The sequence below is a fragment of the Felis catus genome, chromosome C1 (assembly GCF_018350175.1).
Source record: "Felis catus isolate Fca126 chromosome C1, F.catus_Fca126_mat1.0, whole genome shotgun sequence".
Classification (NCBI taxonomy): Eukaryota; Metazoa; Chordata; class Mammalia; order Carnivora; family Felidae; genus Felis; species Felis catus.
In genome coordinates this window covers 55,672,115-55,686,035 of record NC_058375.1, presented here as the reverse complement: position 1 = coordinate 55,686,035, position 13,921 = coordinate 55,672,115, and the positions used below count along the sequence as shown (strand labels likewise).

At 41.3% G+C, this 13,921-nt stretch overlaps 1 protein-coding gene across 2 annotated transcripts in view; it reads right to left on the bottom strand.

The window, feature by feature from the left end:
* IL12RB2 (interleukin 12 receptor subunit beta 2) overlaps positions 1-13,345 on the bottom strand; it is a 78,638-nt gene extending 65,293 nt beyond the window's left edge. Inside the window, exons 1-2 of one of the 2 annotated variants that reach the window (XM_045035993.1) lie at positions 13,225-13,345; positions 1,333-1,444 (exon numbers count right to left, since the gene is read on the bottom strand). In XM_045035993.1, coding sequence (XP_044891928.1) covers positions 1,333-1,408 — 76 coding nt within the window. In that variant the 5' untranslated portion in view covers positions 1,409-1,444; positions 13,225-13,345. Of the gene's footprint in view, positions 1-1,332; positions 1,445-12,815; positions 12,952-13,224 lie in introns of those variants that run through there. The other variant, XM_023258810.2, reaches the window with a different exon arrangement.
* Positions 13,346-13,921: the final 576 nt, after the last annotated feature.

Below are 13,921 nucleotides of genomic sequence, written 5' to 3'. Positions count from 1 at the left end.
CTTCAATACTCAGACCAAAAAGAAAAATAATGGTGTAAGGGGCTATTACAAACTACAAGGGATAGATTTAGGAATAACACTTTCTCTTGCTGTATTAATGGTATAAAGTTTGTATAATCTAGAACATTATTTTATAACAAAAGAAAATATTCAGTGGCTCTGTTATGTTTGTGGTTGGCATCAAGGATGAAAATTAGGTCTTACCATGCCATATTTTGGTATTCCTTCAAGATGCAAGACCCTGGGCTAGATGAACCATAACCCAATACAGCTAACGTGACACTACATGAAAAGAGTTTGTTTATTGACAGATACTACATTAAACTCATTAAAAGAGAGGTCATTCTTACTCTCCAGAAGCTTTTGTGTAAATAAATATGACAACTATTCAGAAATGAACAGTTTTTGGTGGTACTGCCAGTGAAAGAACATCAGAATTATAGATTTGCCCTGAATTTTCAAATGTGATAGAAAGCCTCTACTGAAAGTCTCTTCTTTTTTTTTTTTTTGTAATTGTAAGACTGCTTTGATTAACTACCCTAAACAGGAATTGGTAGAAAAAGTTATTTTTTTTCAATGTTTACTTATTTTTGACAGAGAGAGAGAGAGAGAGAGAGAGAGACAGAGCATGAGTGGGTGAGGGGCAGAGAGCGAGGGAGACACAGAATCTGAAACAGGCTCCAGGCTCCGAGCTGTCAGCACAGAGCCCAATGCAGGGCTTGAACCCATGGACAGCGAGATCATGACCTGAGCCAAAGTCGGGCAGTCAACCGACTGAGCCATCCAGGTGCCCCAGAAGAAGTTATTTATATCAAATAAATTAAATACTAAAAATTCCCTATAAATGAAAAATTCTTTTTTATTTTTAAAACTGAAAAAGTCGCTCCCTTTCTCTTTCCTCACCCTATCCTACTTTATGTTTGTTCTCTGCATCTTTAATTTTCATTGATCTTAAGTAAAAAGTAAGCTCCCAAAAAAGAAAAGGCAGGGAAAACGTCAGCCATTATTTTTTTACCATAGTTGAATTTGCTCATAAACACCCTCTGTTAAAATGCACTACCGTTTTAGTAAAACATTCATTCATGAAGTCAGCTTTGTGGTTACCTAGTCACTTAATGAGAAATGATATGATTGGACTCATGTTAATCAGTATAAATTAAATAAAATGCATATTAGTTACAGATATGGAACCAGATATACCCACTTAAAATGATAGAAGATTGACTACAAAAGACCAACTACCAGAACAATTGCCACGAATATATATTTCATCTGTAACTGAAAATTTAACCCATAAATCCTTCTACTGATTCAATTATAAAAATATCTTACCTATATTTGCTTTAGCCAACAACAACACAATGATAAAAATAAGTGCCAGTGAACACCCTCCATTTGTTTGTGCCATGAACAGTCAACTCTGGAACACACCTCTGTAATTTTCCTTGTAAAAGAAGACAAATTCATTCATGTTAAATACATTCAGAAAATACCAGGACCAACACCATTCAGAAAGGCTTAAAATGCCCCTTTAATTTCTCTGTATCATTAAGATTTGGTTTTTTTTCTTTTTAAATGAAGTATACCTTAAAACTTGTAAACTGAAAATCTTAACCACCTCTAACCCCATTCACTTATGCTTCTTGGAGTTGGCAAAGGGTGGGAGAAGAGGTATGGCCTGTGGAGTCCTTTAGAACTGGGTTTAAGAACTCTGAGACTGGGAGCAAGTTACTTAACCTTCCTAGCCTCAGGTGCACACAAAAATTGTTTTCTTCCAAACAGGGTTGCACCATCATAGTCAAACATAATGGTGCTAAATCCCAAGACTAATGAGAATTTCTGATCTATTCATATGCTTCCAGAACAGAAGATTAAAAAGTGGCTTATAACCCTCTCCTAGAACTTAGTGAAAAATTGATCTCTTTGGTCATAAGAAAGGGAGTTGAGTCTTCTACAGAAGTTCAATTTTACTTGTTTGTTTGCTTGTTTATTTATTACTCATTTATTTTACTAAGTATTCCTATCTCGAATGGTTCAGAAAATGCAAGCTGGTGATTTCTGATTGTTTCCAAATTTAAACCTAAGGAATGGTTCTACTAATCATTAGAGAATTCTCTAAATTCTATTTTAAGGTGGGCCAAAAATCCATAACATATGCTGGAAAGTTCTGCGATGTTAGGCTATTGGGAACCAGCCAATGTAAATGTTCACGTCTTACTCCCATGCCTAGAGATGTGCCAGAACATACTAGACATTCTCAGAAAAATTCACTTATTCCTTTAACAGGCTACTTTTCAGGTGCCAGGCACAATGTTAAGTGCTAGAGATATAACAGTACTGCTCTAGTGTTTTTTGTTTGTTTGTTTAGTTTTGTTTTTTAGTTTTGAGAGAGAGAGAGAGAGAGAGAGACAGAGAGACAGAGAGCAGGCAAGCATATGCGAGTAAGTAGGAGAGAGGAGCAGAGCACCAGGGAGGGGGGTGGGGGGAGAGGAAGGGAGACAGAGAGAATCTTAGGCAGGAGCCCTACACAGGACTTGATCCCACAACCCTGGGATCCTGACCTGAACCTAAATCAAGAGTTGGACGCTCAACCAACATAGCCACCCAGGTGCCCCGGCTCTAGTGGGTTTATAGAAATGTGCCCACTTGCCCTTTTAACTTTTCTACCTCTAGCCTAGTCATCACTCATCTTTTCAATAGTCTTTGCTGGTTGTTCTTCCTTCTCCTCCTGACTTTCAACTCTTGGAGGACCTCAGCTCACTCAAGACATTATTTTCTATTTCTACTCCCGCCCCAGGAGATCTCATCTGGTCACCCAGCTCCACATCTGGTCACCCGGATCTAGAAATCATTTGTATGCTAATGCCTCTCAGATGCACATCTTCATCTCAGACTCCAGTGTTCCAGTCTGTCTCTTTGCATCACCTCTTGATCTCTAATAGTACTCAATATTAACACGTTCAGTTGGTCTCCCTTCTCCAAATTGGTTCTTTCCCTAGCCCTTTTTATTTCAGTAAATAACATTCTTGCCCCCTAAGTTGCTCAAAAACCTAGAAGTGGACCTTGAGTCCACTCTCTTTCTCATTCCTTACAACCAAGTCATCACTAAGTCTCATTAATTTTACCTCCAAAATATATTACAGATCAATCCACTTCTCTCGGTTTCTACTGTCCTCACCCTAGTCCAAAAGCCAGTCATCTCTCCCCTAGATGACTATAGTAGCTCTTTAATGTGTCTTTCCAATCCATCCTTACCCCTTTCTAGGTCATTTTCACATACTGACTACCTTTTAGAAATGTAAATAATATTACATTACATGTTTCATACTACCACTATTCACAGCCCTTCAATATGTCTATCGTTGTTAGAATAAAATCCAAAATCCTCACCGCAGATGCTCTCTTGGGCAATGTATGGCCTCACTTCTCCTGTGTTGCCACCATCATTTGCCATACTTTTCTGCCTTGCTCACTCTGCTCCATTCATACTGGCTTTCAGACTGTGCCCCTAAATAAGGCATGTCTTTTGCTGCCCAGAGATTCTGCACTTTCCATTTCGTCTGCTAGAATCCTCTTCCTCTGTTTCTTAGTGGCTGGCTGACTTATATCCTTCAGATCTTAGATCATGTGTTACTTCCTCAGAGAGCCCCTCCCTGATCCCCTAGCCAAAGTGGTCTTGCCCAGCTACTTTCTACTCATCACCCTATTTATTGCTTCACGGTACAATCTGTAACTACTGTGTTTATTTACTTGACTACTTGTTTGTCATCTATTTTTGTGTGAGAATTTAAGCTACCATAAGAGCAGGAACACTGGCTCACTGCTCTATGCCAGCACCTAGCACTAGGAAAGAGTTTTCAACAAACATTTATTAAAAGAAAGAAAAAGGGAGGAAGGGGAAAGAAATATGAGCTATTAAAAAACTCCTTATAAACATCCCTGTGGTAGGCAGAATAATGGCCCGCAAAAGATGTCCATGCCTTAATCCCTAGAACATGTGTATATATTATAATTCATGATAGAGGGACTTTGGAGATGTGATTACTGCTAAGGATCTGAGATGGGGAGAATATCCTGTGTTATTCAAATGAGCCCAATCTAATCAGGTGAGTCTTTAAAAGTAGATGAGAGAGGCGAAAATGTCAGTCAGGGAGCTATAATATGACAAGGACTGATATGAGAATCTACAGTGGCAGATTCAGGGGGGTGCCATGAGCCAAAGATTGTGGTGGCCTCTAGAATCTGAGGGTGGGTCTCAGTTTACAGAAAATATGAAATGTGTTTCTTATCGGTCTTGGTTTAAAATGTTTGAAAAACACTGATCTAAATTAAAAGCTGATAGTTTCCCTTTCTCTAAACATACAGTCCAAGGTCACAGCCTACAATGGCCTCTGTGAGCTAATTTCTGTCTATATTACCAACCACATCCATCTCTACTCTCTAGCTGCTTAGTTTTCCTGCAACATCCTGTTGATGTTATTCTCTTACTTTTCCACTGTTCTTAGAATGGCTAAATCTTTTTTTTAATTAAAAAAAATTTTTTAAGTTTATTTACTTTGAGGGAGAGAGAGCGTACACACAAGTGGGGGAGGGGCGGAGAGAAGGAGAGACAGAATCCCAAGCCATTAGTGCAGAGCCCAATGCAAGGCTTGAACTCACAAACTGTGAGATCATGACCTGAGCTGAGATGGAGAGTCAGACACTTAACCGATTGTACCACCCAGGTACCCCTAGAATGGCTAAGTCTTATGCATCCATTCCAACTCAGCTCAGACACCTTTTAGTCAGCCATTCAATCAACAAATATGTATCAAGCAGTTGTTGTGTGGCAGGGGCTAGGGATAGAGTGAAGAACAAGATAGTGAGGGTTTCTGCTCTCATGGAACCAACGTTCTGGAACACGGAGACAGAAAACAAATAAATAACAAATTCAGACAATGATAAAAGGAAACCACAAAAGAAGCTAAGGGGAGAGAAAGACTGGGGAGGAGAGAAGCTGGTCAATGCAAGAGGTGAAGTTGGAGCTGAGACTGGCACAAGACAAGTGAAGACTCAGGATGAAGCCCAGAGGCAGAGGAACAAGCTGGCTATGGGTGAGTCACAGAAAAAAAAGGGCAGGGTGGCAGGGGAAGTGACTGTGGGGAGAATGGTAGGACATGAAATGGAGAAGAAGCCAGGAACCACATCTACCATGGGTTTGTTCACCATGGAAGGGAGCCTGGATTTTACACTCAAATCTATAGGAAACCACTGATGTTTAATTCAACGTTTTTAAAAAAATTTATTTAACTGAGTTTTAATTGGGGATAAGTCAAGGTGTTACAAGATATGAATTACATTAAACAAACACATGCAAAGGCAAAAAAAACAAACAAAAAAGTTAGTCTTGGCCTCGTGTATGGGGACCAGAGTAAAGCCAGCAGACCAGTAGTGTCTATTCATGTAGTGTCTTTTTTATTTCTATTTTAATGTAACTACAACTACATTAAATCTGATTCTGCCACATCATGGCTGACATCATTAATAGTAAGTTTTTCTTTATTACCACTACCTTAGTTACTTCATTAAAATTTGGAATATTCTAGCATAAAGAAAATTACAAACTGAATGAGAAGACAACTAGAAGATGATTGGATTATGAACAAACAGTTACATAGGGGATTAAATAAATTTCTGCTTCTTGACTATAAGGGGTATCTACAGGGTATCTTTCAATATGCTTTGCAATTTATGGAGCTATGACATTATCCAAATAAATAAAATAGTAATAGCAAAATAATTAGTTATAAGAATGTTTTAAATGTATAAATATGAAATATGCATATATAAAACACATATTAAATATGTACATAAGAAATATATATGAAATATACATATATGAAATACACACACACACACACACATCCCTATATATGAAATAGGCAAATTAGAGGATAGAGTTGAGTTTATATAGTACATTGAGTTTGCTCAAACACGAGTTTGCTCATTTTCTTTGAATACCCAGTAAAATAGTTTCTCCTCTTATAAGAAACTCAGAACCCCAAAGACCTTCAAGTAAATGAGGTATCTTCTAATAAAATGAAACTTCCTATCAACTGTAAACATCTTTCAGACAGTCTGCCTGGAGGGTTGATATTAAAACTACAACTCTATCTTGAATCAGAAAATCAAAGAGAATGCTGCCTCACTGACTCGTCACTGACCCATCACTCAAGTTGTGACAGTTTCCACACAGTGAAAATACTATCTCAGTGAGGGGGACAAGGATGAGCCAGAAATGCTACAACTGGCAGGAAGGCAGAAGCAAGGATAACTCCCCAGTGAGTATCTTCCTCTGTTGCTCCAGGAAGAAGCACAAAATACACATTACTGCAAAACTGTATTTTAGTAGGCTAGGAAAAACCCTTACCACCGGTGATAACTGCCCGTAGGCAGGAGCACTTCCTACTTCCACATTACTTTACTTAACGTGGTAGCACTATGTTAAGTTCAAGGGGGCAGTGTAGTATTGTGGAAAAGAAAAAGGCTAGTGAACCTTAGTTCCACTGTGCGCTATTAACTGTAAGAGTGCCATTTCCTCGGGGCGCCTGGGTGGCGCAGTCGGTTAAGCGTCCGACTTCAGCCAGGTCACGATCTCGCGGTCCATGAGTTCGAGCCCTGCATCAGGCTCTGGGCTGATGGCTCAGAGCCTGGAGCCTGTTTCCGATTCTGTGTCTCCCTCTCTCTCTGCCCCTCCCCCGTTCATGCTCTGTCTCTCTCTGTCCCAAAAATAAATAAACGTTGAAAAAAAAAAATTAAAAAAAAAAAAAGAGTGCCATTTCCTCATTCTTACAGTGCATACAGTAATAGGAACCTGGACAAAGTTACTGGGAAGATTAATATGATAGTGTCATGGACCCATGAGATTACCTAGAACAAAGTAGGCACTCCACTGAGGCTAGCTCCCATTTTCTCTTCTGGGTCCTGCTTTTGCATCTCTCTCTCTCTCTCTCTCTCTCAAGCAGGGGAGGGGCAGAGAGAGGGAGAGAATCCCAAGCAGGCTTCCCACCGTCAGCACAGAGCTCAACATGGAGCTTGAACTCATGAACTGTGAGATCATGACCTGAGCCCAAACCAAGAGTCGGACGCTTACTGACTGAGCCACCCAGGCACCCCAATGGATGTCTTTTCTAAATCACTTATGACTTTTACTACACTGGAACTATACGTTTTGTAAAACTAGGTTTAAAAAAAATGATATGCTAGGCTATCTTTCTTTTTTTTTTTAATGTTTATTTCTGAGAGAGAGAGAAAGAGAGAGAGAGCGAGCAGGGGAGGTGCAGAGAGAGAGAGGGAGACACAGAATCCAAAGCAGGCTCCAGGCTCTGAGCTGTCAGCACAGAGCCCCACACGGCTCTAACTCACAGACTTCAAGATGATGACCTGAGCCAAAGTCAATGCTTAATTGACTGAGTCACCTGGGTGCCCTGAGGCTATCTTTATTCTTAACCCTAGTATCAAATACCTGAATAAGTCAGAGGAGGAAGGCACTTCAAAGGTTAGCTAGTCACTGCCATGATCCTGCTGCTCTTACCCTCCAACAGCTGACATTTCAGTCTGGGACACTGCAGAACAACCAAATGATGTTCTAGATGTCTATCAAGGTTGACTCTCTTACAAATGCATACTATTAATTACCCAGTTGACTCAATGAGGTGGAGTACAAAATCCTTCCCTTCTGCTGGCAAAGCTACTTATAGACATGTCTTAGTGGTGGCATCTCAGTACAAAGACAACACTTTGGAGGTTATCTATTTCACCTTCCCCATTTTACAGATAGATAAGTCAAGGTTTAGAGAAAAGAGGGGGACTTGCCAAATGTCATTAATAGCAGAATCGAGATCAGAACATAGATTTTCTGGTTTCTAATCTAACATTACTTCAAGCATGTGAGACTGCTTCTGATTAGTAGCAACAGTATCAGCATAATAGTAAAAATAGTGCTAATGTTAATTCTACCATCAAAACTAATGCTTAGTTTATTGATTTCTTACTATATTCCAGGCACAATGTACATTACATGCATTCTTTATCATACCCACTAGTAAAGCAGTTATAATGCCTTATGCTTTAATCTTCACAAGCTTGAATCATTCTGATGCCCCCTTCCCTTTCTCAAAAGAGAATGAGACAAACAAATAAAAAAACAGTATAGAGACAATATGTAACCACCTCTAATGATCTATTCCACTAGGATGATGGAAAAGGAAAATCAAATCCACCAAGTAGCAAGCTTGCAACTTAGCCATTGGAGTCAACCTTCTTCTCCATGACTTTTCATGAGCTAACTCATGAAAAAGAACAGTCTCCTGACTGAAGCATTATCTCCTTTTTCCTTCTGAGTCTGCCATTTGGTGAAAAAAATCTCACAAGCTCTAACATGGACAAATGCTGTGCTGTCTGACCCTGATCATCAAATCAGTCTCCTTATGATGTCATGTTAGGTGATGTGACTGGCAAGGAAAGTAACATCACCTTAAACCTCTGCTTTTTCTTCTTTCTACCCAATAGTCCCAACACACTTTACATCAACAAACTAGACAGACACTGTTTTCCTTTCTCGAGAGCAGCTGAGGCTCTCTAGAATTTCCTCCAGTCTCACTGGTAAGCATTTGTACTCCTAACTTTACCTATACGTAGGCACATTCTTTTCTTGCTTGAAAGCAGGAGACTTCTGAAGTGTTTCTGAAGTGTTGGTCCTTTTTTTTTTTTTTTAATTCTGTTGGAGGGTTTTCTCCTTTCCCTCTTTATGACCTCTTCATCATTTTTCTTAACAAAAGTTCCTTTATACATTTTCCCCTTCTTTTATATTTTTCTGAAATGTTCTTCTGTTAATTCTATTTGCCTTTATTTCCATTTCAGATATATCACACTGGACATAATAGACAGACTCTTGAAATACTGCATATAAATAAATTAATTTAAAGGGCATAAGGGAATCTTATCTCAACCCTGGAATCATTTGTACTGTGAACTGTCTTGTAAATTGAACAAGCATTTCATTTTGTAGAGATTTCATTTTGTAGAGAACTACAAAAAAGAAATAAAAGAAACAAGACATGGATGGAGTCCTGAAGAAATAAGGTACTCTCAAGTCAATTGGTGTTATTTGCTTTGTTTCCTGTTTTCTTTCTTTGATTAGCTCCACAAGCCAACAATTTTCATACCACTTAAGTTTTTATTTATTTATTTTTTTTGAGTTTTTAAATTCATTTTGAGAGAGACGGAGATGGCATGAGCAGGGGAGGGGGAGAGAGAGAGAAGGAAGGAGAGAATCCCAAGCAGGCTCCGTGCTGCCAGTGAGGCGCCCGATACGGGGCTTGAACTCACAAACTGTGAGGTTATGACCTGAGCCAAAACCAAGAATTGGTTGCATAATCGACTGAGCCACCCAGATGCCCTGCACTTGTTAAGTTTTAACAATCCAACCTTCTTGGGGCACCTGGGTGGCTCAGTTTGTCAAGTGTCCGACTTTTGATCTCAGCTTAGGTCATGAACTCATGGTTCATGAGTTCGAGCCCTGCATCAGGCTCTGTGGTGACAGCATGGGCCTGCTTGGGGTTCTCTCTCTCCCCTCTCTCTCTGTCCCTACCCCACTTGTGCTCTCTCTCCCTCTCTCAAAATAAATAAATAAACTTAAAAAAAATCCAACCTTCTCTATTTTCACCCTTCGTATCCTTCTAGAGCTATAAATAAAATAAGTCGTTGTCTTTCGGGAAGGATGATGTACTGGGAAGAGCATGGTGCCTGAGGCTTGAGGCCTGGGTGCCTGGTTCCTCCATTTCTACCTGTGTCACCATCCCAAGTAACTTCACATTTCAAAGCCTCTTTTCCTTGTTTGAAAAATGGCAACTGACATTTATGGAGAAAATTAAATCTCTTTTACTAACTTTTTTTCCTTAGTTTATTGGAAGGGTTTCTCCTTGGTCTTCCTCAATCTTGAAGTCTCTATTTATGGACAGTGGCAGAGGGTGGGGGGTTCATCTTTGCATCTTGGGTATTATTATCTTTGGATTCTGGCAAGCTTTGCTTCACCTTGTAACCTCAACCATGGAGTCTTTTCATAAAGTGCTACGAGGCATCAAAAATATTAAAGCACATTACAATTACTTTGTTTAAAGAATTTTCTAGGAATTTCACAATTAAAGATAATTGGAGGCACACTGCCAGGGGGTGGGGTGAGCTGAGACTAGTGATCATCATTCCACAATGTTCCTAAAGGTTTCTTATATAAATGAAAAATTCAGTTGAAGTCTCTACACAAACAACTCCATGTCTCAACATCTCTGCCTGATGTTTTACTCAATGTTTACCTTTTCCTCCGCATATCACTGTAAAAGAGATGTAAATTAAGATTCTAATCTTCATCATCTTTTACAGGCATTTACTTAGCAATTTATCACAATGCAGAGCATATATTTGAGTTAATATTAGGTCATCTGCTATATAAACTATTGGTATCTCTATGCTACAGGTGGGAAATACTCAAGTTGACCAAGTTAACACAGAAAAGCCAGAAGTGGGGTGCCTGAGTGGCTCAGTCAGTTAAGCATTTGACTCTTGATTTCAGCTCAGGTCATGATTTCGCGGTTCGGGAGTTAGAGCCTTGCATCGGTCTCTGTGCTGACAGCTCAGAGCCTGCTTGGGATTCTCTCTCTCCCTCACTTTCTGCCCCACCCCCACTTTCTCTCTCTGTCTCAAAACAAACTTAAAAAAAAAGGAAAACCCAGAAGTAAATTCAAAATTAGATAAATTAGAACTGCCTTCCATACTTGAGTTTCCTCATTTGTAAAATGAGAATAAAAATAGCACCGACGTCATAAGATTATTGTGGAGATTAAATGAGCAGCTCTTATTACAGTGCCTGGTATATATCAAGAGTTCCATAAATATTATCTGCTTTTATTATTATAAGAAAAAAGGATAATATCACCTACTTTTCAAGGATATTATCAGAATTGTTGGACAGGCTTGCTTTTTGACCTTTCTCTTTGCCTATTCATCTGACTCATCACTGAAAGATTAATTTGATTAAAGCTAGATCCCATACCTTCCTTGTAATAGGTGACTTTATGCCACCTATCACCCATGACATACTAAGTGTTCACATAATTATTGTCTTCTCAAACAGTTTTCATTTCTTGAGGACAGGAACTGGGTCTTACATTTCTTTATATTTACTACAGTGACCAGCACAATGTCTTGAACATAATAGCTGTTCAATACATATTTGTATTAAAAAAAAATCATTGTTTCCATTAGCAAAGAGCACCACAAGATTCCAAGAACAAAAGGCACTGGACAAACCTTCTTTGGGATTTGGCTTTCTTTTTACATGGGTCTGCACAAATTTACATGTAGAAGTTGAGAGCAGTGCTGTGAGTGTAATTACAAAGATGACAGATAACTGGCCAGAGGACAAAGCAGGTATACTAATACAAAAATAAGTCCACACTTGAGAAATAATGTGCAAAATCTACTATACTGAGAGGATTCTTCTCCCATAAAAATCTTACACATGCTTTAGAATTTTTTTCACCCTGAAACTCATTCTAACACATGATTCAGAGCTTGCCAAAATTTGGAAATTGACCGTCCTATGTAATCATCACGACATTCAAGAAACAAGACACATCAACAAAGAATGTTGCAGACTCTTATAGAGCGTTTCATGCCTAACAAAGTACTACTGGTAATGATTGAGGATTTTACTTTACAATGCGGAACGAGTGTCAGCTCTTAGCCACTAAGGTTATATGTTGGACAGAGAAACAGGGCACTGTACCATTTCCAGTTAATGGACAATGAGAATATAATGTTTGTCCAAGTGGAAGTGGATATAATGTTATGAGCCGGCAAGAAGCACGAAGTTTGGAGCCAGGAACTTGTAACTCACCATCTCTGTGAAAGCAGGGAAGTTTCTGTATCTGTAAAGTGAGAACACTAATAGCCACTTCACCTACTTTTAAAAGAATTATAAAGGATCACAAAATACACTCAAAGGCCAGGTACATAGTAGAGGCTCAGCAAAGACTTTTATCTACAGAGGATATACACATAAGGGATTATAACAATTATCCAGAGGTGAGGGATAAAGATTAATTTTGTCCTGTTCTCTGGACATACCTGGGTAAAGTCTTTTGTATGTTTCTGGGTTATGAAGTTTAAGATGTCCATCTAATCATGCAGATACTTAATCTCTTATAATGCTTATACTTGTGCCCCCTAACCAGCGGAGAAGAGCCTTTCCAAGGACATTCCTCAAATGAGGAAATTGAGTCTGGCCGGTGGCTAGCCAGTGGGCTGGGCTTGCCCTTCCACGAGCAGCTAACGCGCCAGGTAGGGACTCCAGGTGTGTCTATGGGAAAGTGCTGCCGATGATGGGACAGTACACCCACCACGCGAGACTTAAGACTGCAATGCCTTAGAAAAGGCCCATTTTCTAGCCCGAGTCACGCCAACGCTGGACCCCGAGTCGTGCCTTCGGCCCTTTCCCCAGATGCCAGCCCTCCCTGCCCCACACACCCACTATTCTGCGTCCCGGGAGGCTCACTCAGCCTGAGCGCCCTCTCCCCTCCTTCTGGCCGAACCCCAACCTGGCACCCTCAAATGGACATCAGCACCCAGAGAGCGAGAACCTTGACGAGGAGAACTCCCAGCCGCACCCAATGCCCCGGGAGAGGCGAGGCACGAAGCCCGGGCATTCAGACACCCAGCTAAGTCCGTGTCCCGGGGTCCCCGGCGCCCCCACCCCATTCGAGCCCCTGGTCACTCACCGCGCGTCGCCGGTATGAGGGCGGGGGCTGGGGCTGGCGAGGCCCCCGCGGCCCCGGCGCTCGCGCTCGGGGCGCACGTGTGGCTCTAGCCCTGGGCGTCCCGGCGCCAGCGCGCGCCCTGCTGCCGCCGCCCCCGCCACGTGCGGCTGGTCGACCCCGGGGTGGGGGGGCGCGCGCGCGCGGCGGTGGAGGAGGGCGGGGCACGCGGCTGCACGCCGCAGCTGCCGGACCCTCGGCACGGCGGGCGCCTGCGGTTTCCCCGCCGCGCTCCACGCCAGCCAGGACCTGGGCCTGCCCTCCGCCCCCGTGGGCTCCCAGTGTCGCCCGGAGCAGGGCGATTATCGCTGGGCACCTGCCTTCCCGACACAAAATGCGGACGCAAAGCCTTCGCTTCTAAGGTTGAGCGAACCTTGACGGAGTTGGTGCGGTGAATTACGTGCGAGGTAGGACCAGCCCGACAAAACCATGCCCTCAGCTTGCACAGCCCCAAGGAGTCACTTTGTTGACTCATGTTAGAGTGAGAACTTTCCTCAGAGATGTCCTTCCTCTGCGCGCTCTGCGCTGCCCGCCTCTCCGCACGCTCGCGCAGGCTCTCCACGGTGGGCAGTGCGATGACAGATAACTAGCACTCTTAGATGGCATGACACCGACCCTAAGTGGTCCCGTGTTCTATATGTTGTAAGTGGGGTTCTGAGGGAAGGGGGAAAACTGCACACAAATGCAGAGGGGATGACAGCAGGACCCTTAACTTATGACAGTATTTCACTGAATCTAGGAATTCATTGACGATACTACTTACCGTGTTTTAGGTACCAGTAAGAAATAAGAATTGTCACATAAGCTATGACACATGCTTTCTTGTCACCTAATATCTTTTGATTAAATTTTTATTGATTGAAATATCCCTTTTAGATTTATTTAGAAATATATGTTTGTATTATCTAACACTCTTCTTCATTCACAAAAGGAAAAGGGAAATTCAAGCAAAATCAATTGGTTAAGATATTCTTCAGGTACATTCACATTGGGTCCAACGCTCCCCATCACCTTTTTGTTTCACCCAGTATCATCCTCAGTGACAGAAGAGTTGTAATAAGGCAGCATTT